Source organism: Dendronephthya gigantea, unplaced genomic scaffold, assembly GCF_004324835.1.
Source record: "Dendronephthya gigantea isolate DGI-Jeju-01 unplaced genomic scaffold, DenGig_1.0 000042F, whole genome shotgun sequence".
NCBI lineage: Eukaryota > Metazoa > Cnidaria > Anthozoa > Malacalcyonacea > Nephtheidae > Dendronephthya > Dendronephthya gigantea.
The window spans coordinates 1,650,365-1,674,014 of NW_021163052.1; the positions used below are offsets into that span (position 1 = coordinate 1,650,365).

A 23,650-nucleotide genomic window follows, 5' to 3' on the forward strand; every position below is an offset into this window, starting at 1 on the left:
TTGATTTGTGCCGCAATTTTTACCATACATTTACACAGCCTTAATTACACCCTTAATACGTCGCATAGTTTTTGTTTCGTCGAATGCAATTCAACAGTGGATAATGAGATGATAAATCTATTTCGTTGGCGAAAACGGAGTTCTTTGCTCCTTTTTGCCAGTGATGAAAATGAAATACGCCAGGCTAAATATGTTCTTATATCATAGCAATGGCAGTAGTCTAATCATTGATCTGCTTCTTTTTATAGGTGCTTGTATGCACAATCGGCTGTATAAATTTCCTATAATACTGTTTGGGTTGGACAGTTTTTTTTTACGGTAACGTAATAGATAGGTCATAGATATCATATAGATAATAATCATAGCGTAGTTCTTATCCTGATACCTGAAAAGGTCCGTTAATATTCAATTTTGTCCGAACCAATTCGCACCTGATATTTGAAATAATATTATAGTTATTGATATTGATGAAGCAGTGTGACTTTATAGTTCGTTCAGCTGCCAATGGACATTGAAACTCAGTCAACGGACTATAAAACATCCATTTGTAGTGAATTGGATCGTGATTTGACGGATTATTACATTTGCTAGCTATATGAGAGCACTTCAAAACTTTATAAATTATATAGCTTTTTTAATCCTAATTGTTCACCGATATAATTATATAGACTTGAAAATAAATACTAATAATCTATTTTAATTTCGCGAGTGAGTTCCAAAACTATGAGTCTCATGCATGTGCAAAAACGGTTCATGCAATAGGGATCTCGAACTCCTATGCAAATGTGTGCATATAATCATGCATCCACGACCTTGGCAGGCATTGGGGATTCCCCTATTCTCTAATTGATACTCTGCTTCAAGTGCTTTAAGCAAGCTGAGACATGTTCCAACGGCAATTAACAAAGTATTCCGAACGTTCAAATTAGCACCCCATTAAGTGCCACCCATCATATATAAAATGACCACCCGTGAATTTCCACTGCATGCTTGATTGCTATAAAATTCTTAGGAATGTTGCAGTAAATGGCTCTATTTTTCTTTCAATCGCTATTTTGAACCTCGCGTTTGTTAGACTTCCTCACGTTTCTATTATTAAAGAGTCTTCTCTATTAAAGAAACTACATGTATAGCTGTATTATTTTTTTATCATTTATACAAACCGGCTTGCGACTTCCTATAAATCGTGCAGAAACGAGGAAAGTTTACATGAAAGTTGTTTTACTTCTTAGCCGCCGCTTGACACCAATACAATTTATAGATATATTTGATGTATATCTAAGATGTTTGTTGTTTGCCTCAAACTCGATGTTATACAGGGTGTCCCAAAAAAATGTCCCCTCTATTGAAATCAAGCCTTTGTTCGAATCTGATTGCCTTAATATTATGATAAACCCAATTGAAAGCAAGACGCTTTATTTGAATGCCTCAACCTAATAAATATGCTATTTACACACTACTGCGTTGATCATGCATTCAAATTCCAACAAAAGCTTCATTTCAATAGCAGGGACTTTTTTTTGGGACACCCTGTATATCGTATCGTATCGTCTATAATTTATTGGCTCATTGATACATGCTTTATGTTTGGTTTAATTAAATTATGCAAACATTTTTGGTAGACAGTTTGGAAATTTTCGGTCCGCTATAAAGTATTATGTATAAAAATTTTCTCAATTTACTTGTTAGAAAATCTGAACAATCCACGACTACGACAAAAACGAATGGAAGCTATCGATTATTCTGTTTAGCACCACACCGATGAAAATTAGGAAAAATATACGCTATATATAGGACAGACAGGCAATATTCTTTAACGGAGACGAGAGATAGTTCAGACCTGCCCAGACATGCAAAAACAACTGTCCAATAGATGACCTGATAAAAGTTGTCGCAGTAATGCATTATGCATGCATACATTTAATACTTTTCTCTTCTCATCTTCACATAAGCCACACTTGCTTTTGAAGACGATTAATTGGTTGTTCATCCTAGCTGCTGTAGTTGAGGCAAAATATATGCAAAGTATAGACTGTTCATGATTTCATATTTCTCGACTCAGCAATGAAGAACCATTGCCCATAGTCATTACGTCACATTATTTATATATGTTTACGTTATATACACGGGAAGTTATATATCATTAATGAGGTATGAGGAAGCTATATACAAAGGCTAAGTATTTGTTGCGAACTTCGATAATGCACAGTCTTGGTTTGGTCTTGGACTTGCCTTGCTGGTATTGGACTTCTCAGCTTGCGATACCCCGATAAAAAATATTTGGATTACTTGGAACCTCCGGCCAATTGGATACGGGTATGTTATACGTATTTTCTTAATAAAATGCTGCATGCATGCATGCAAATATACAGCCCAAGAACATTGCCGGTGTCTATTTAAGATTTTATCATATTAAGCTGGGATTAAATCCCAGACTTATGACTTATCCTATAGAAATAAATGTGCTTAACTTAATCAGACCCCCACAATATTCATTGCGACAAATCCTATATCTCAAAAATTTATATATACGGGAGCATAAAGACAGCGCATTACGAGGAAGCAAACTGCACTAGTATACTTAATATACCGCTTAATATATCTATTTCAAGCCAGAAATTTAATCTTTCGTTTCGGTACTTATATACTGCTTAATATATCCATGAATTGCAAGCCTGAAATTTAATCTTTCGCTTCGCTTGCCGACGTTTGGGCGTCTTGGGCCGATTCTATCATTCTACAGCCAGTCTGTAAGTCCAGTCATAGTTCATACTTAGTTAATATTGCTTCCAAATGGTTTCGAACATCATCCAATGTCACAGTATCTTATGTATGTGCTCGCAGATCTGGAATATAAATTACCTATAAAATTTAAAGAAGACAACAATCTTTAGTTTTAAAACGTCAACTTTGTTTTCCCATGCATTATTGGAAATTTATTCAATAGAATTTTACTTAATAATTTCTATACTAGTTAAACTTAGTATATAGCTAGCTTCGTCTTAATTTTCGTGAATTCGTGAATTTTAATTTTCGTGAATTAATAGTGTGGATTCACTAAATATTATCTTATATATGGCTACAGATTATTTTTGAAAGCTGTCAATTGAAAATATTAACCCTAAAATCTGAACACATGCACGAAGAATGAGGAATTATTGTTTCTATGTATTGTAAGTTGGATATTTCATTGGCTCACAACAGAAAACTTACTCTAAAGACAATTCGACTTAAAGATAGGCCTAGAATTATTTAACCCTTCGTCTCCTCGCGCTACGAGTTCTTTGATCGATAAATAAATAGATGAAAACATTCAATCACATCCAGTATATATACTGTCTGAATGACCCTTAATCGTGGAAACGTCCTTACTTTCGGTTTGAAGAAGTTGACGTTTCTAATAGACCAATCAACGTTTGACGTTGAAACAAACAACGTTTCGCAAAGCCTTGCCAAAACGTTGATTGGTCTATTTAGAAACGTTGACGATTTCCGGTCACACCCGAATTTTTTTGATACGTAAACAAACATGAAAATGTAGCACGTCTCATAGTAGCTTGCAAACAGCAGTATAAACATCCATAGAAATACATCGAGAATTAAATATCTTATATATAATTTACGGTGAACCATGATATCTTTACCTATGGGTAGTTTTCCCTGTTTGTGAATGCAAAGAGCTATACTTTGTTACAGCATGCAATGGCGCCGCTATAGCAGGAAGTGATTGATCATGTTCGTGAACACAAAGTCTACCATTTCCTCGGCAAAGCTTGGTTGTGACAACATCACTGACATTGATGAAATCAATCCTCATCCTGACACTGATAGCCTAGACACTGAACGCAAGGGATTCTCTTCGAAGAACGGCTTGGTATAAATATTGCTTATTTTAAAACTAATTAAAACCATTTATGATGCAGGCAACACGTAATGTGTCAAATGCGTTTTGCAGGAAGACGACAAAAATGTTTCGCCAGAATGCTCGTATCAACCTGCCCCAGCACTTTGCTATAAAGATGTCGCTAAAGAAACTGGGGACGAAACAAAGCGTAACTTAAAGCAATCTTGCAATCAACGTAAATAATAGTCTTTTATACAAAATATTTTGCCTAATTTTCATTCAGCATCTTAAATAAATGGACGAACCTTTTCTGTTCTATGTCTTCAGCGCAAGCAGATGTTGCAACAAATCTGATCACCACTGATGGAGGTGTCATAAAGCTGACCGACGTCATTCTTCAAATCGATGCCGGTTGTTTGGCCGAAGATACCGAAATTACATCGCGAATAGACGACGGACACAATGATCTCAAGTCACTGTTTGACTTAGATTTAATTCAAAGGGCTTCGAATGTTGTTGAATTTCTCCCCAATGACTTGAAATTCTTGAAACCAGCTGATCTACAGTTCAAACATGAAAGCCCCGTGCCCGGTAATGAGCTATTCATCCTGCGTGGTTCTATTTGCGATAACCAACAGACTGTTTGGGAACTGGTGTCTAGTGATATGATTCAAGAGTATACGGAAAAAGGAGTTGTTAATGTAAAAATAGAAGGGTTTTCCCTCTATTGCTATATTTTGGCAAAGCGCGGAAGATTGGCTAGAATTTTTAGTCACTTCCGTAAATCATTCACTTGCTTTGCATACGCCTTGTATCGAAGACAACTTTCAAATAAAATAGACATTATAGTCGTATTTGTGAGTGAATTTGTTGAAAAAGATACAGACATTAAACAATTGAACGATCTTAAAAAAGTTGGTTACGTCCTAAGTGATAGAGGAGCGGCGAAACGTATACAAATTAACAGTGATCTTCAAATGTGCTTGAATTTCCCGGGACAAAAAGACGAGCCTTTACTATTCCATATCGACCAACCACAATTAGACTCCATCGGTTATGTGCTCGACCGTTTTAAAGGGGTTCCAATTAAATTTCCAGCAAAAGGAACAGTTACTATAAGTGAAGTGCTTTCCGAGGAAAATTCAACGGGTGAAAGTGAACTTCCGTGGGTGCTAAATATTGTTGAACAGGATGCCAAAGAAGATAAATCAACTGGTAATTTGAAACAATCTTGCTTTATTACAGTACATGATTTTAATGTGTTTTTATGCCTTTTTTAATCCAGGATAATCTAATTTGCGATTATTTATTTTAGACAGACAAATACCAAGAAATCTGGTTCCACCAGGTATTTTTAACTCAAATATATACATACCTCACCGTTTTGTGCATGTATTTCAACGTCGTGTATCTAAAATGTTCCGGCCGAAAATATTGAATCTATATTCTTTTTAAATTATTCATTCTTTAATTTTGCTAAACGCGATTTAAAATGGTGTTCGTATTCGTATATTTCTTGGGCGTCAAACGAATGTTAATTGAGGGGACGATATTAATATAATCGTACATTCTGTTATGCCAAGCTGATTTCTTTTGAAAGTGAATTGTTTTCAAAAGATATATTAGGCCTAGCAGAATATATGAATATGGGCCACCTCAAGTGATATTCGATTGACGCTAATGTCGCCTTTAAAATTGCTTACCTAAATAAAATTTGTTATTCATTCATTGGACCTCTATTTGGCCAAAGGTCCAAAACAACTAAAAACAAGGTAAAGCAATAATTTTCAGTTGTTTTTACAGTCTTTTACTAAAAAGCACATAAACCTGGATTAAAATATTTCTTATTCATTGAAAGATCTGGTGGAACTATATTGACCAATTTTTTCGTTATAATAATTCAAGAACATTTCTTTCACATCGTTGTTCTGTAACTGTAACTGTATAATTATGGGGAAAGAGATTTTTGTGATTTCATAAAGGTTAGTCTATATTGGTCCTGTTGAATTCCTTCCATTGTAATTATTGTTTCACAATTTTTTGCAGCCGAATCAGAACCAAAAGGTATGTTTTTGATTTTTATGCATTCATTTGTAACATTCATCGGTAAATTTCTTGCAATATTTTTTTGCGAATACATTACAATATGAACTGTATTTCGAAACTAGGAAAGATTTGTTTTTAATAATAAAAAGTTAACCGTCAAATTGGGAGAAATTCGCTTTTGTTATTGTAGATATTGTTATCCCCCAGCATAATATTTTTAAACTTGGATATTCTCCACACCTGAAAAAACAAACCCCTACCCCATTCCATTTTTTGTTTTCACTTGCCGATCAACTTAAACCATTAAATTACGTGATTGAAAAACATTGCTCTATTTGTACAAAAACGACATTAAAAGAAGTAAAACTTCTGTGCAGTATTGCTTTATCCTACATGCAAGGACATTAACCGATGAAACACTTTTTGTACTGTTGTTATTATTAGTGCATGTAATGCATGATACTTCATAAGTGTGTTATAATTCTATGTGAACCCAGATATCATTTCATAGTGATGCATATAGCCAAACCGATGTAATAACATGTGTTCACCCTCATGATTGATTGATTAATGGAGATGATATCATAAACTCCACATTATTCGTTGGCTCGAAATATATCCCGCTCTTCCATTTCTAGTCATACGCCGGGACACGAAACTCACAGGAGTGGAAATAACGAGGGTGAGTCGCATGGTGGCGATGGATTGGGACAGTCTTGCCGGCCTCATGGATATTCCTTATGAAGAACGTGAAGAGATCAGAACAAACTTCGCGAAATACCCTGATTCTCCTTCCAAAGCGGAAGAAGTTCTTAATCTCTTCAATGACAGCGATTGCTTTTGTCGAGATGTTTTTGGGAAGTGCGCGGACGAATTGGGGCGGCATGACTTAATAAAGAAATTACAACCTATGGAGAAGGTATTTAATGCTCAGAGAACTCGTGATTTTTACCACGATTTTAGCATGAACCTCACATTTCCGCCATATATTCGGAACAGATTTCTATTTCTCCTTTATTCATTTCATTAAAGTTCTTAGCCTATAATATACTTAGTTGTTGTACATTTAATCTTGCTGATAATTCTAGTCTGTTGATTCGATCGCGAAAACATGTGTTCCGTAATATTAATTCCTAGCTCTTCTATAGAGAGTCTTCTATATACAGGCGGGGTTTGCCTCTTTCATTACTCCACCCGTTAGCAATTTTAATTCAATTTTTGACTTATAAATTTGCCATGGTAAAGAGTTACAATGAACTACACATAAATATACGCAATGGCTGGAATCACCACACAGAGATAAGTCTCCAGTAACGGGGCTCCACAACTTACTTACAAATAGACAGACACAAACATACACACATATTAAAGTAATTTAACAAATTTATAGGACCAGTTCTCGATACATGAAGAATCAATATTAAGAAGAACTTAAACATCACAGTAACTTTATTTAAATCGTAACCGACGTCAGAATTCTTAACTGTTAAATTGAATAATTTTTGTTCGAGAAGAAACACGCGACAGGTCATATGTATTGAGAAAGTGTTATAAATTGCAATGTTATAACATTTTCTTGTTGAGATGTTCCGTAGCGGCCGAGTTGTGTGACATTTCACACCGACTTGAAAGTTCTAGGATAATCTTGATTGTAAACTCGTTCCGCCAGAGTCTATGGTATATGAAAGAAACTTTGTGAGAAAGTGTTGATTACGTAGATTCTAACTACCTTAACCTTGACGTCTGATTTGGATTTTGGAAAATCTTTTATACAGAAAAAACGCACCGGGATTGTTAGATGGAAGAAACCAATTCCGTCATCGCAAATCAAAGAGGCTGATAATGAAGAAATTAAAAAGTTAATAACACAACTCGAAAAATTCCCGGAAAAAGACGCTGAGCGGCTCTCCCCTCGTGAAATGTCCAGGTTAAGTCGCCGAATTGCCGTTGACTGGGACAGTCTTGCTGGCCTCATGGACATCGCCAAGGAAGAAAGAGATGACATCAGATACAACTGTGCCATTTACAGCGACCATCGTTCACGAGCTGAGAAAATCTTATCTATTTTCAACCACAAGAAGGAATTCTCGCGCAAGAAACTGGTAGAAGGCTTGAAAGAGATCAAAAAGTTGGACGTGATTCGACCAATTCTCACTGGAAAATGGAAAAACTTGTAATGTTAAAGTCATCTACAAAGTCAAGTCATCTGACCTTCCTTCCTTCCTTATAGACGTAATGGAGTTTGTCTAAGTGGTGATATCTCGTCGAGTTTCAAATTCAGCTCCATGAGTTCCATAATATCCACAAATATATCTCAGGTTAATAACAATGTAACTATAAAACTAATAAAAATGGATAAGTTCCAACCAATATAACCAAGGAGCAGCGTGGCAGCGTCTTCAAACAACTTAGCATCAAATGTGGTATATATATAACAACTGTCTAAATAGACAAAACACTTCTCGACGTTTCGACCTGAGGGCCTTCGTCAGGAGAATTATACTAACTCTTTAGGCAGTTGTTATATCACATTTGATGCGAATAAATATGGATAGTGTCACTAGTATAGCTTCGAAACTGTTGCAATAATAAAAATCTCGCAGACTATATAAAATATAAAACTTCGACTTAGGCTGAACGGTAAATAATTATTTTAGGTTCAACTCCAACCCAAATGTCAAGTCAGCCAAGGAAATTCTGTCTAGTTTGTGTATACAGGTCCGGCAAAGACAAAATTTGATTATTAGATCAATAATGAAATTCTCTCTATATGTTTGACAGTAATTAATTCTCAAACTCTTTCTGAAATTTTTGCAAACCTTTCTTTGCCGTCATAAGCGCTTTGGTTTTCAGTACCAGACTATTGCATTTTAGTGTTTTATGTCAAAATTTTTAACTTGTTTTGTGAAATTTTGGGCTTTAATTACTTCTGAACAAGAGGCGGGAGAATTTCAAAAATTACAAGCGAGCATTATGGCCTCACAATTCACGCGCGTTAGCTAATAAAATTTCTCGTTATATCGCACTTATATTATAATACTTTTAGATTTATCTTTCACAAAAGTAAGGTTTACTAACAGTACAAACAATTCGATTGAAAACTGCATTTAATTTTGAAAAGAAATTACCCGAGTTTGCGTAATTTGCCAATACAACAATTCCCTTTGGGACTTGTTGGATAAAAGAAAGGGTACCTACATACAGAGGAAAGTGCTTGTTTGGGCGAAGTCGACGGGCTTTGTCTTTCCTCGTGCGGTCAAAATGCTGTTTAGTTCATCTAGTTTTAGCCGAAAACTAGCCGCCAGTCTGAATTTAAAGCATCAATTTGTCGAACAATCCATTAGGATATACGTGACTTACTGCAAAATGCATTTCTACGCTACGAAAAGGAATTTTCTGGCAGCGTTTGTACCATGCAGTAAACAACAAGCTTTAATTTACCGGTAAGCCTTTCTAAAACTTTTGTATTCAATATTGACTGAATATTCTACAATTCATAATAGGTATTAGGGACGTCTTTAAAAGAAAATTTAGAGGTTTTATGGCCGTTAGTTTGCCTCGTGTTTCATTGAGCGGTTAGCAGATATGACATTAACAATTGTTTGTATACACGTGGTGATAGCATGCATATAGGCTTTTTTTCAAAATTTCTCAAAATTCATCGTAATTTACATGTGGTAACTCGTTGTATTTCGTTGCTATGCGAAATACGACATATGAAAACCGAGTTACAACAAATTACGTCATGTGAATTACGACAAATGTCAAATTATGACGAATCATGTCATATGAAAACCAGCGCTAGCCTTAATAAACATACCATGTCCAAGACTTTGTAAAGATATTTATAAAATCTTAAAAAAAAGCTGGATTATTGCATAACATCAAAAATGCCTTTTGCTATCAATCCTTTCTCGTCACAGTAAATTTACACACAAATTATTGCTTATATTTTGGGATTTTGTGTTGTATGTACCGTTATACCTATTAGGAATTTAATTTTGCGCGTGAATTACATGAGCTTTGAGTCATAAGCAACGTGCATGAATTCAATGCTAATATGATATAATGCCTAATATGCAAACACGCTGCATATAGCTGATGTAATTCGACAAAAGTTGGCTAAAGGGAGTCAGAGATAAATCCAAAACATAGTCTTGTTCCCTTTGGAATTAAATATGCTCTGGGTGATATATATGCAAATGATAAGCATCAGACAGGGGAATCCCCTTGGATTACCAATTTGCATGAATGTCATGCATATTGGCTGCGTGCAATTTTACCACAGGCCATATTTCACAATCCTTTCGTGCAACAGAACGCAACTACTCAACCTATTCCTGAGAATTTTCAATAGACACATTGAAGCATCGTAGAAACGAGGCCAAACTGAGCCCGTTAAAAATGTTTAGACTTGGATCCCTCATGTGGAACCTCTTCCCACTCAACCTTTTGTTATGATTTAATTACACTTTTATTATAAACAAGCTGAAACAGATTATACTAGCTTACCCTCCCCGGCCACCCGTGTGTTTCCACAGCAAGATTTTCGTATTTTAGTAGCTATTTTCTCTAATTCCCACGGTCTATGAAATTAAAAACTAGAACAAAGAGCTAGCAGCCATGGATTTTGTGTTGCCATCCATTTGCTATTTTCACCATTTACCATGCACCATTTTTCACTACACCATTGTAGTGTTTTGAAATAGCACATGTGGTTATTGTCTTGCTTGTTCGATCAGAACCGGTCGCTATGCATAAGTTCTATATTAGCTATTAATATATAGATAGCCGCATGATTTAGAACGATCTGCACAATCGACATGTCTATCAACATTGTCTCTATCGCGGTGTAATAATTACAGCATTTTCTTTAGAAGAAATTTGGAACTCAAAGTCTGGTTCCCATTTAATCACAATTGTCGTGAACGAGTCATTTTCACCGATGAGAAAATATTGGGTTGTAAATTTTAGCTATATAGAATGATGCAATTTCCAATATAATTCAAGACAAAGATTTTTTATACAAATTTTTAATTCAATTAAATTATAAATTTCTTAGCATTATTTAACGAACGATGAACAATGAACGAGGTATTATATGCCGTGTTTATGTACAATTATTATTATTCTGTACAGTTATTTGCTGTGTCTGAATTTACATCACATTTTGCGTTTGGTGTCCTCAATAGACCATTTATTCTTGGCTATTACGTCAGAAAATACGTACTTTATTTATAATTATAGGGGAACTCGTATGTTGATGGAATGAGGAAGTTGTTGTAGGCAAAATTCGTTATGAGTTTGAAACCTCGTCACTTTTGATATTGGTCCGCTTGACATTGCCCCAGTGTGACCTTGTTACACAATATCACAAGATCCTGGTTGATCTGGCGTTTCCCGCCTATTGGATACAGCCGGTATGTTGATGCTTTTATCTTATCAAAAAGCTCTGTGCATGTTTACATTTAGAGAGCTTCAACCCAGGCAGTCGTGATCTTTAATCATTATTAAACTGGGAATCTACATTTCACAACCATGCATTAAATTGCTCCAGGTAGCTATATAATCAGTGATCATAACACGTATTTCAAAAATTTTCCCTATTAGCTAGTATTTCCCTATGATGTAGCCTCAAATAATACATATTTCCCAAGTGGCATTACCATATGCAAAGGAAGTAGCTACGTAAACATAAACTAAAATATTGCTCAATATTTTTTATCTATTCTCTAAAGCTAACACTCTGGCTTTGAAATTGAGTCTTTTTATACGTATACATAGCCTAAATAAGTGATGTATTTCGAGAAATTTAATTTTTGCTAATCCATTTGTATGTGTTAGGAGACTTTTTCGATCAGTACAATTTTGGTTACGTAATGTCTTTAACCCTGTTAGGAATTCGTTTACCAAAGGTCTTAGTTTTCTATATAGCTATTTGTAATTATATCTCATGAATAGAAGAAATAAAATTTTAGTACTTTCAGTACTAAACAGTACTTTTACAATCTTTTACCGCTAAGCACATGCCACTTAGCTATCTGAAATCTCAATATCGGCGTTAAAAAAACAAAATCTGTAAACCTTTCGATCTACCGGCATTTGTCATTTGAAGTTTCTTCCCCTCTACGATGGCTCTATTTAGTATAGGTCGGAATATCGTGTAAGACCTAAAGGATTCTTCTCGTGAACGATATAACTATAAAATTAGTATAGCTATATCTAACTAATTTTACTATGTAGCTTCTTTACTGTGGGTTATTGCAGAGTATCTTTTCTAAAACACTGAAGTGAAGTAATTAATGTGCACGTATTTTTACAAGTAAAGTTGATTCGACTTAAAAAAGCATATAGCTATGCATCTCAGCATTCGCGAAATTTCTGTTGGAATTTGATTATGCTTGTAAGAGGCGAACAATGTATTTATATGAGATATATAGTCTTAAACGAGTCACATGCAAGTATCATTATCTGGTTGAGATAAATATTTGCCACATAGCTCTATACATTGTCTGAGTGCCCTGATAAATGTGTGCACAAAGATTAAGAGTATAATTATTAAGTCACAATTCTTTGAAGGCCGGCTAAACTTTCTACGGATATTTTGGGTACATTTCCTGCTCGGTTTCGTCAAATACTCGAGAATTACGAGTATTTCCGGCTTTTTTAGTATGAGAATGTGATGGTAGCGGGGATTGAAGCTATACAAGGAAATATAGGAATATTTGATTGACTAAGTGCCTTATTAATGTTTACACAAAGATTTTGAGTATTTTAAGTCATAATCCTTCAAACAATTTAACTTTCGATTCTAACGAAATCGTAACTCCCGTGGTCAAAGGAATTCTAATCTTTCCATCTCATTATCCGCCCACATGACAGCGCTGTTTACTGAATTTAAGTATGAAAATCATCAAGAGAATTTCGAAGAATAAGGACATCACAAAAAATTCAAGCTTTGAATTAAAACAAGGAAAGTGATTGAAACTCTTTGAAGTTTTTTGCAGCAATTATCCACTCGAATATATTGTTCAAAAAAATTGCTTAAAATCAAAGAGACTATGTAACGCCTAAAAGTACATTCTACAAAGTCAAACACTGTACGTCAAGATATATATGTTTAGACACTGTGTCTAGTCCTAGTTCTTTTAAATGTTTAGTTAAACGTAGGTACTTTAGTATTGCTGATTCTCTTTATGATGTTGACTTGTCATGTACGTGGTCCTTGGTTCGTGACTACTCGTGTCATAGGACTTAAATTGTATTGTACTGGGTGTGTGTAGTGTTGTGTGTAATGTTAAATAAAATAGTATAATGTTTTAGTAAAGTTTGGGAAAGTATCTTGCATATTTCTTCGAGTTCCGTTTATACCTTTCCTTTTTAGGGTCTATATTTTATGAGTGTAGTTTGATTGAATATTTTATATGTTTCTTTGTAAAATATGTATAATTGACCCTAGTAAAGAGGGTAATAATAATATGCATTTAGAGGTCTCTATATAACTCACAGTAATAATAAAAAGAGGAAATCCTCATATAGAATCGTAACAACACTGTTGGGGGTCTCCCACTCAATGAGTTTGAGTGTGCTTTTAGAATGCAGACGTACATCTAAGTACTTAGTTAAAGAGTCCTTTGTCTTATAATATCTAGCACTTACCATCGTTTAAATCAATTTTTAATTATCCAAAGATTTTTGTATATATTCTGGTGTCAATAATCAAACAATACTTTAATATTGGCGACTTGCGAAAAATAGGCTACTTGGACTCAGATTCAATCAGTGCCACCATGCATGTTAGATATAAAAACGACAGAGGTAGATTTTAAAAGAAAAACTGAAGTTAAGCAAATTAACTCGTAGGTACACTACGTAGTATTTAGTACAGCAAAGCTTTCGGTCCGTTAACCCGGGCTTTCAACAGTGCAATATTTATTGATGTCACCATGCAAACTTACAAGAATATTAAAACTCAAATGGTCGCAGTAAATTAATATTCATTCCAGGTTTAAATGACCTACGATGATTAAGTTCCTTTAACTTTTGTTCGTTAACTCTGGCATGTTTAGAATGATAACTAATTTAAAGTTCAATAATATACCGCGACATTGTTCATTGACAGAAAATACAACCCGGATATGTGATATGATCCTTGTTTATGAGAGTTTAATCTTATTGATCTTTATTTATGAGAGTTTAATCTTATTGATCCTTATTTATGAGAGTCTAATCTTATTGATCTTTATTTATGAGAGTTTAATCTTATTGATCTTTATTTATGAGAGTTTAATCTTATTGATCCTTATTTATGAGAGTCTAATCTTATTGATCTTTATTTATGAGAGTTTAATCTTATTGATCCTTATTTATGAGAGTTTAATCTTATTGATCCTGATTTATAAGGGTTTAACCTGATTGATCCTGATGTATTAGAGTTTAACTACCTCTTTAATTTATTTTCCAGGCACAAAATAAAGTGCTAGTGGCTATTAACATCTAAAGACCATTACCTTTAATTGCAGGTGCAAACTTTTTAGCTAAATGTTGTTGTTGTTGTTGTTGTTGCTATTGTAGTTGCTGCTAATTTATGGTTGTATCTGGTTCTTCTTCTTGTCAAAGTGGTCGTCAGTTTCTGTTGTTTGTATTATTGATTGGGTCGTTTACTGTTTGCATGATTTGTTTTGTTGCTTGTCTCTTGTCGTTTGTACGGGTTCTTGTTTCCATTTAGTGACAGTGACTGATAACCTCCTTTCTTAACTTCTTAGCTATATATGGCGGGATTCCCAAAGACAACACCAGGTAAATGAATAACTATAAATTTGTCTGTACTCTGCATGACTCAAAAGTAGATTGGTCCAAGAAATTGGCAGGGGTCATTCAGTCAATGAGCAAATTCACAATATGGAGTTTTAGATATTTAGATGTTGTTTCTCTTAGACAGTCGAAGGAGATTTTGTAAACAAAGTATTCAACTCTATAGTCGTCAACCTCATTGTTCGCTGTGTCATCTTAAATTGAACCCCCTGTTACCCAGCAGTGTGCTCGTTTGTCTTGCGATCAACATACCCTTACCCCTTCTCGATCTTGCTTCTTTTCGCAGGGACAACGGAAGGTGATGGCTCTAATGAAATGGTTTTGATCACTACAACTGTTGTTGGTGCTATTATTCTTTTTATTTTGGGGATTCTTATATGTTTATTCCTAAGACGCAAATGCAAAAGGCAATTTAGAAAGCGAGATATGACAGTAAGTCAGATCATTGGTTTTCTTATCCATGGGGAGAAACTTATGTATACCGTTGAAAATAATGCCAGACTGCATGTTTCTTACAGTGAAGATATTCGGCGATTTTAGGTCACAATTAACTTTCTATTTAGGTGCATTACGTTAAATCGTCTTTAAATCTTGGTACTAGTATTAGCACTACTAGCATTGGCGAAACCAATTCTTCTTCAGACATTGGCGTTAGCACAAATACGGACATCCAGGTAAATGAAGATGATTCTTTGTACTTGCTGACAGGTAGAAATATTTTGCACAAATATTTTGCATGTACAAAACTTATTAATCCATGAACACCACCAAAATTACCTGGAATTTCAGGGAGACGATGTAAAACTTGATATTACCGATGCACTACCTGAGATGAGTTCCGGAGAAATTTTTCCAGAGCCCTCCAGGAAAACTTTGTCCTTGCCCGGTAAAATCCTTCATCATACTGCTCCTATCGAGTCAAAAGAAGGAGTACCGAGCAATGTCGATTCATTAGTTACTGAAGTGAAACGTTCGGATCAACCTGGTCCTAAATTAGAACATGTCCAAAGAGAATATACTTATGTCAGTGAAGCTGATAAAGAGAAATCTAGTTCGTTGCCCATTTTGAAGGATACCAAACGTCGAGGTAAAAATAATGTATTATTCCGGAAATAGACTCGACATAGCTTGTTTTGCACAAACATACTTGCCAACACCGCAAAAATTAAGGTTTAAGTTTCAATCTAAAAATCTAATCACAATTGTGCATTTTGCATGTTTGTATTATTATCAAAGAGGGCAAACTATTGGAAAAGTTAAAAGAAAATCATCAGACAATTGAGAAATGGCCATCTTGAGGCTTAAAGTATACCCAAGGTTATGAACTCAGACGATTCGTTTTTGCCAAGTGCAAGCTTCAAATCCTCTGTGCAAGTTATATTTTGTTGACCATTTATAAGTCTTTGTTCACAAAATTTGAAGACTATATTAATAAAGAATTGCGGCTTACCAATTTTCACGGTGTCATACTTGCTCTTTTTCAAGATCTATTTAAGTGGGTGTGAAAACTGAAAAACTAGACGAATTTGAAACCCATGATTTCTTTAAAAATTGAATATCGTGCTGGGTTTTTTATCTGATTGCTTTCCTTTTTCATTCTATATGTGATTCTGAAGACTTGTCTCTCAAAGGTGCTAAACGCATATTTGCATATCGATATTATGGCGCTGGGGGAAGTAATGAATATGTAAGTTTTAATATAAAACTTTCGCCCATTTCAGACGTCGCAAATGAACTGAAACGAACACTTTACCCATTAACATTAAATTCATGAAAAGTTCGACGGCTGATAGAATGTAGGATGATATATATGTTGCGTATTATGGCAAAAAATCTTCTTGTGTGTATTGACCCTGGTGAAATCCCGAATATGAAAATCTGGCTTTAATTTTTTTAATTAGAATTTACATGATGAAAATATCTAATTATTATTTTTTACATTAGTCAAGACCTACTTCGATGGATTCTGGTTATCAAACGAATACTAGTTCTAAAAGAAGTAGTTGCGTACTAAGTGAACTTGATGAAACTGTGAGTTTGAATAACAAATTAACAATGATAAACGGTGGCATATCGAATACAAAACATTCAGCCTTCGAATACAACACCTGTGAATATTTATCCATCAGTCAAGTTTCCTAGCAATTTAGTCCTATATTATAAATCATGCAAATCTTAAACTATCAACTATCAATTCATTCACATATATTTTATTAACTACTCAATTCTTCACAAATTGAGTGTTTTTACTGAGTCAAGGGACACTAAGACATGAGCATAGCGTGACTGAGGGGCGTGTGTGGCGACCACGAGATGTGGGAGGATTTGGCACCTCCCAAAAATTAACGAAGTTTAAAATTTACTTAAAATGGCCTGTCATTCCACCAAAAGATTGAACAAATAATTGTGACTAAAATTGCTAAATATTCTAAACATAATGGTATCATTTCAGAACATTTAGGGTTATATAATTATAGTCGTGGTTGGGCTGCTTTCAAGATCTAACCACTCATAAATGGCCTAGGGCCACAGGTCTGTCAACCTAGGGCCACAGGTTTGTCAGTATCTCTGCTAACTGTTATGTGTTACCCTGTTTAAATAAAGTCCATCAATCAATCAATCAAACCTTCGCCCAATGTCAACAAACTTCCCAAACTAATGCCATTTAGATGCAATTATGTCACTAGAGGGAGTGGAAAAGTTGGAAATTTAATAATGAAAGTTGGCCTAAATTACATGACACCCAAAGACTCGGCTAGCTACGTAATTTCCAACTCTAATTTCAACATCAATTGTAAATTATACAAGATAAATTGTTTTTTAGGATTTCTCGGAACAATGTGAATCACCAATTTCCAATAAAGGAAAATTGATATTTCCCGAAAAGAAAAATTTACATAAACCCACCAGTTATGGCATGCTTGTTGAGGAAGATGAATCCGCAGATGATCATAAATCAGAATTCAAGCCGAAGAAACACCGCAGGCGCAGTCGAAGTAAGTTTACTCTATTTGATAATCCACTTCATTTCTGACGACATTTTTAATATTGTTGACTTCCAAGTTGGGATACAATCCGTCATGTAAACAAACGCTTTTTTGAATTTTCAATCCATATAATATTATTTCCTACATATCAAGAACGTTCAGAATATTTGACACTCTTTTAGTTCGCTATACGCCTTTTAAATTAATATGGAACAGAATTTATGTTCAGAGATACGTAAATTAAATGCCTAAAAATAAATAAAATATATAAATGCCTTTTGATTTTAAATAATACTCATTACCGTACGTGCTTTAGCTCATATTGACGGATATATTAATACAGCCAACGATAAATTTGAGAATTTTTTAATTCATTTCTTACTGTAGCCGTTTCAACGAGCACAAGGCGAGTAAAGAAAAATATCACCCCCGAGGGGGGTGTTATGAAATTAGACGAAGCTGTACTTCGTATCGGAGCTGGATGTCTGGTTGAAGATACAGAAATCACGATGATAAATGACAGCGAAAATTTAGACTTCAAGTCACTTGTGGACTTAGATTTAATCAGCGCTATGCCAAGTGTTTTTGAATTCCTTCCAGACGGCTTGAAATTCCTAAAACCAGCAGATCTCGAGCTCACGATCAGATTAAAAAGAATCGCCCCAGATTTGGAACTGTTCCTCCTACGCGGTTCTTACAACCACAATTACGAGAAGATGATTTGGGAACTTGTGGCTGACGGAATTGACGAGAACAAAACAGACGGAGTCATAAATGTCAAAATTGACGGCTTTTCTGTTTATACCTTCTTTTCAGCAATGCGCGGACTTATATCCCGGATTTTGAGTCACCTCAACTATTCATTTACCTGTGTTGCGTATGCCTTTTTCCGCAGACTACCACCAATAGATAAAATAGACTTTGCCGTCGTTTTGGTGAGCGAATTTGTGGATGAATATGAAGAGAAAGACATTAAACAGTTGAAAGATCATCTTAAAGAGGGCTACATTAAAAGTGATAAAGGAATGGCAAAACGTGTCCAAACTGATCGATCTCTTCAAATGCACTTGGATTTCTCTGGAATAGAGTTAAGCCCCTTTGTTTTCGAAATAGACCAGCCCCAGTTGGATTCGATTGGTTATGTGATCGATCACTTTAAGGGCGTTTCAATCGAAAGTCCAGCAAGTGGAAATATCAAGATAGGCGAAGAAGTTTGCGACATAAATTCTGAATTTTTGTGGAAGTTGAAGATACACGAAAATGAAGACGATACGAATGAAAATGGTAACTTCGAATACTGTTCTTAACTGCTATAATTTAAATCGTGTAAAGAGAATACCTTTCATTATAGCTCATATCTTTTTGTTACTTTAGCCATCAAATTAGACGCTTGTTATATATTATAATTTTATTTCTCTGACTTATCCCAGAATGCATTGTGATCGCTTAAGAAAGCAAATAACAAAATTAATATTTACAAAATAATTAAAATCCCACCGATTTTCAGTCTCTGTCATTATCCAGAAGATATAGCTGCGGATTTTATATCAGTCTTCATAGACATGAATAATGCCTTTTGTGTCGATTGTTCGTCAACACGTGCTCTTTTTTTTTAATACAAGTCTGCCTAATTTTTTACATTTCATTTCAGGCCAATCTCAAAAGCCGGACGACGAACCCGAAGGTACATTCTTTTAGTTTATATCTGCTACATTTCCCGCAGGATTACCCGTGTCGAATCACTTGAACGTAAGCACGTACAATAACAACTATACGTTAAGTAATTCGACGCACCTGCTTTCGCATAGAAACCTATCATCTTTAGCACCCATAGCACCTTTATACCTTTTTGCATTGATGAATAATAATAACACATATACAAAAATTAACAAAATTTTGCGGGCTACACAGGCTACATTTTTTACAGTTTACGACATTGCATCAAAACTAAGAAATTTACTCATTTTTTTAACCTTTCCTTTATCTGTAGTTTATTGTTTTTGAGATTTGCCAAGATCAAATTGGTGTTTAATGGGAGACTGACACCTAAAAATTTAATTTGAAATTTCAATTTATCCTAACCCATACACATGCAATCAAACTGTATGTTGATATGAAAAATTATTTTTAGTTGTCTACCGAAGGACAAAACTTACCAGGGTGGAGATAACACGCATGAGCCGTATGGTTGCGATGGATTGGGACAGTCTTGCTGGGCTCTTGGATATTCCTTATGAAGAACGTGAAGAGATCAGAACCAACTACATGAAGTACCCTGATTCTCCTTCCAAAGCGGAAAAAGTTCTCAACATTTCAATGACAGTGATTGCTTTGGTCGGGATGTTTTTGGGAAATGCGTGGATGAATTGGGAAGGCATGATTTAATAAAGAAATTACACCCTATGGAGAACAAGGTATTTAATACTCAGAGAACTCGTGATTTTTGCCACGATCTTATAGCATAAACCTCACATTTTTGCCGTTCGGAGCAGATTTCTATTCCTCCCCTATTCATTTTCATTATATTAGCCTATAATATTTAAGAAATAGAAAACATTTTACGTGAGTTTCTATACACTTATGGAAACACGTGTGGGAATTTGAGAGAACGATAAATAATTTGCCATGGTAAACAGTTACAATAAACTAAACATAAATACGCAATGGCTGGAAAAACCACAAAGAGATAAGTTTCCAGTAACAGGGTTCCACAACTTACTTACAAATAGACAGACGCAAACATTTATAGGACTTTCTCGAAGAATTAATATTAAGACGAACTTAAACATCACAGTAACTTGATTTAAATCGTCACCGAAGTCAGAATTCGTAACTATTAATAATTTTGGTTCGAGACAGGCCACGTGTTTTGAGAAAGTGCTATAAATTGCAATGTTAACATTTTCTTGTTGAAATGTTCCGTAGTGGCCGAGTTGTGTGGCATTTCACACAGACTTGAAAGTTCTAAGATCGGCTTGATTGTAAACTCGTTCCGCCAGAATCTATGGTAGGAAAGTTTCACTAAGTATTAATGGTTTATATGCTTTATCTCGACTGGGCAAAAACTTGCTGACTCTAACTTTATACCTACCTTCAAAATACGTAGATTCTAACTACCTTAGCCTTGACGTCTGATTTGGATTTTGAAAAATCTCTTATACAGAATAAACGCACCGGGATTGTTAAATGGAAGAAACGGATTCCATCATCGCAAATCGACGGGGCTGATAATGAAGAAATCAAAAAGTTAATAACAGGACTCGAAAACTCCCCGGAGGAAAACGTTCAGCCTCTCTCCCCTCGTGAAATGTTCAGGTTAAGTCGCCGAATTGCCGTTGACTGGGACAGTCTTGCTGGCCTCATGGACATCGCCAAGGAGGAAAGAGATGACATCAGATGCAACGTTGCTTTTTACAGCGACAATCGTTCACGAGCTGAGAAAATCTTATCCATTTTCAACCGCAAGAGAGACTTCTCCCGTAAGAAGCTGGTAGAATGCCTGAAAGAAATAAAGAAATTAGACGTGATTCGACCAATTATCACTGGAGAATGGAAATTCTTGTAATTATCAAGTCATCTGTTAGCTGAGTTGGACCACACCATTATGCTCTTCCATCAGCCTCTCAATAATGAATAAAGGTATAATTATTTCGAACAGTTCAAAGTCCAGACGATAGTGCATTCATATTTCATTTGTCAAGATTTCTATTACCAAGACTTTCTGGTTGAAAACCGAAATCGAATCAACCTTCTCTAAAGAAAGATGGAATGATGGTATGTAAGAAGTTTTCCACTTAATCACATATCGTTTGTGTGACTTTATCCTTTAACTGTTTGATATGATCTCAACAGTCGATACAGTGTCCTCCGTGTCCTCGTACGTCATCCGTCTATAACTGAACAGACAACGGTTCATTGTTATCTATATTTGTTAAATAGACATCAATTTGACAACGACACGCTTTTAATATAAAAAAACACAAATCGAAATTTATGCATTAAATCATATTTATTACCAAGGGATTTTCTGGCGCATAGCGTATGTTTAAAACTTCTCGGCTTCATTGCCTGAATATTCTACAATCTGTATAGCGCTAGGAACGTACGTTTTTAGGAAAGTATATTTGTTTATTTATAGTCTTTGTTGCTCAAAGCGGCAAAGGACGGTGCTAAACAAGCCATTTCATTGTAAATATAGTTCAGCATTTTCAATTCAATGTTAGTGAATTTTGTGACTTGTTCATGAAATAATTAATGAGGTTTATACCAAACCAAATTTCATGAATTAGGTCAGATGCACACCCGGTATATATACCCCATACGAATTAGTTTGACTAGATATGTAAATCAGTTACAAACACTATACAGTAGTGGTAAAACATTCGTGCTAAATAGACCTTTTCAACTTGCATGCAAATTAACCTCATTTTAGATGTTGGGCATGACCATGGAATAGCCAATAAAACTTAACCATTTCAGGCCATGTGACTTGTAATTAATGACCATGTTAATTGGCATACAAGCTGAAAAGGTCTATTAGGACGATTGGTTTAGAATTAAAATACTCCGCACCAAGTTTTATGCTGTATTCAACTTTCCGGGCTCAGTACTCTACCTATGCGAACTGGCTTTGCTTTTGATTCACGATAGCTGGCAATAACTGACTATGAAAAACTATTCCTTTCCAAATATATTTCCAAATTCCAAACTAAACTTTTCCAAATATTTTGCCATCATTTTAATAACATCTAGTATAGTATGAAGCTAAGTTTAGTGTGATTTCATGTTTCATTGACCATGCACGCTCACCAGTATTATGATTTTCACTATACACCATAGCTCGTGTTTTAAACAGGGCCGAGACAAGTTATTAGATGAACAAAGACAAAGTAAGTAATTTAGCTTGTAGGTACACCACGTAAGTATTTAATACTGCAAAGCTTTCTGCAATCTCGTACCCAGGGTCTTTACTCTACTCGTGTAGAGTAAAGACCCTGGGTACGAGGTTGAGCTTTCGGTCCGTTATTCAAGAATATTATTAAAGACAAAGTATTCTGAACACGAAACATTAGCATACCCACCTTAAATGATTACGGGACCACCCGTGAATTTTCCATGCTAAATTGTCTAGATCTCAATTCTTCCTCTAAAAATTATCACGGTCTAACAGGGACCGCGGATCAGGGTGGCTCGCTGGGCTTTAGCCCCACCAATAATTTTTCCGTAATTAGTCTTTAATTTAGAATATTTTTTAGTCAGCTCAAATTTACAAGCTAAAATTTACAAGCAATACAAGCGCCAAACATGCTGGAAACTTTACATAGGACAAGCTTTTGACCATTAAAACAGCGTGGTTATCCATGTCAAAATATTTGGCATCATAACTAAAGCATGGTTATATTGTTTAATGTTTGTATATTAGCGCCAAACATGCTGGAAACTTTACATAGGACAAGTATTTGACCATTAAAACAGCGTGGTTATCCATGTCAAAATATTTGGCATCATAACCAAAGCATGGTTATATTGTTGATTGTTTGTATATGAGCGCCAAATATGCTGGAAACTTTACATAGGACAAGCTTTTGACCATTAAAACAGCGTGGTTATCTATGTCAAAATATTTGAAATCATAACCAAAGCATGGTTATATTGTTTAATGTTTGTAATGAACGGCAAACATTCTGGAAACTCCTTTCGTTATTGGCTGTCATGTTTTTTGCTTCAAATCAAAATTTTATAGTTTTTACTTAAAAATTGGTATATTATTCGGGAGTATTATAGGCAATTTTATTACGCTAACTTTGAATCGCCTCATTTAATCGGATTTATTACACCTGAAGAGTATTCATGTTTTAATATGATAATTAAGGTTAGTTTACACTTGTAATTTTTACTGTGATTTTATAGCTGTGATTTCTTGTAACAGCTCGGAATCGATGTCATGCTGCTGCGTCGG

At 35.0% G+C, this 23,650-nt stretch overlaps 3 protein-coding genes across 10 annotated transcripts in view; all 3 read left to right on the plus strand.

Annotated features, from left to right (window-relative positions):
• The window catches only part of LOC114527013, a 30,594-nt gene extending 29,943 nt beyond the window's left edge, over positions 1 to 651 (plus strand). For 2 of the 6 annotated variants that reach the window (XM_028548575.1, XM_028548576.1), the window contains exon 25: positions 249 to 651. The gene's annotated coding sequence lies outside the window, so the exon portion shown is untranslated. The remainder of the gene's footprint in view (positions 1 to 248) is intronic. The other 4 variants (XM_028548574.1, XM_028548577.1, XM_028548578.1 and 1 more) reach the window with 2 other exon arrangements.
• LOC114527016 lies at positions 251 to 22,371 on the plus strand. Of its 2 annotated transcripts, XM_028548583.1 has the most exons (9): positions 2,005 to 2,316; positions 3,697 to 3,874; positions 3,956 to 4,079; positions 4,172 to 5,059; positions 5,160 to 5,192; positions 5,891 to 5,908; positions 6,529 to 6,809; positions 7,666 to 7,817; positions 21,007 to 22,371. In XM_028548583.1, exons 2-9 carry the CDS (start codon positions 3,734 to 3,736, stop codon positions 21,254 to 21,256), a joined length of 1,887 nt encoding a protein of 628 aa, XP_028404384.1. In that variant the 5' UTR covers positions 2,005 to 2,316; positions 3,697 to 3,733; the 3' UTR covers positions 21,257 to 22,371. The 2 variants fall into 2 exon arrangements, with proteins under 2 accessions (XP_028404385.1, XP_028404384.1); XM_028548584.1 differs by lacking the exons at positions 2,005 to 2,316; positions 21,007 to 22,371 and adding an exon at positions 251 to 318 and having other exon boundaries at positions 7,666 to 8,299.
• Positions 11,146 to 20,105, plus strand: LOC114527015. 2 transcript variants are annotated; one of them, XM_028548581.1, is made up of 12 exons: positions 11,146 to 11,310; positions 14,355 to 14,412; positions 14,656 to 14,689; positions 14,991 to 15,136; positions 15,268 to 15,378; positions 15,494 to 15,791; positions 16,321 to 16,391; positions 16,649 to 16,735; positions 17,529 to 17,700; positions 18,079 to 18,975; positions 19,343 to 19,375; positions 19,823 to 20,105. In XM_028548581.1, the coding sequence occupies exons 3-12, from the start codon at positions 14,662 to 14,664 to the stop codon at positions 20,074 to 20,076; spliced, it is 2,097 nt and encodes a 698-aa protein (XP_028404382.1). In that variant the 5' UTR covers positions 11,146 to 11,310; positions 14,355 to 14,412; positions 14,656 to 14,661; the 3' UTR covers positions 20,077 to 20,105. The 2 variants fall into 2 exon arrangements, with proteins under 2 accessions (XP_028404382.1, XP_028404383.1); XM_028548582.1 differs by lacking the exon at positions 14,355 to 14,412.
• Positions 22,372 to 23,650: the final 1,279 nt, after the last annotated feature.

What these genes read in the sequence shown, in the direction of transcription:
- LOC114527016 (XM_028548584.1), top strand. Translation starts at nt 3,734, where the DNA reads ATGTTCGTGAACACAAAGTCTACCATTTCCTCGGCAAAGCTTGGTTGT. An exon ending in CAAAGAAGATAAATCAACTG is followed by an intron (nt 5,060 to 5,159) that starts GTAATTTGAAAC and finishes TATTTATTTTAG; the next exon opens with ACAGACAAATACCAAGAAAT. An exon ending in AATTACAACCTATGGAGAAG is followed by an intron (nt 6,810 to 7,665) that starts GTATTTAATGCT and finishes TCTTTTATACAG; the next exon opens with AAAAAACGCACCGGGATTGT.
- LOC114527015 (XM_028548581.1), top strand. Translation starts at nt 14,662, where the DNA reads ATGGCGGGATTCCCAAAGACAACACCAG. An exon ending in ATTCCCAAAGACAACACCAG is followed by an intron (nt 14,690 to 14,990) that starts GTAAATGAATAA and finishes TTCTTTTCGCAG; the next exon opens with GGACAACGGAAGGTGATGGC. An exon ending in TAAGTGAACTTGATGAAACT is followed by an intron (nt 16,736 to 17,528) that starts GTGAGTTTGAAT and finishes ATTGTTTTTTAG; the next exon opens with GATTTCTCGGAACAATGTGA.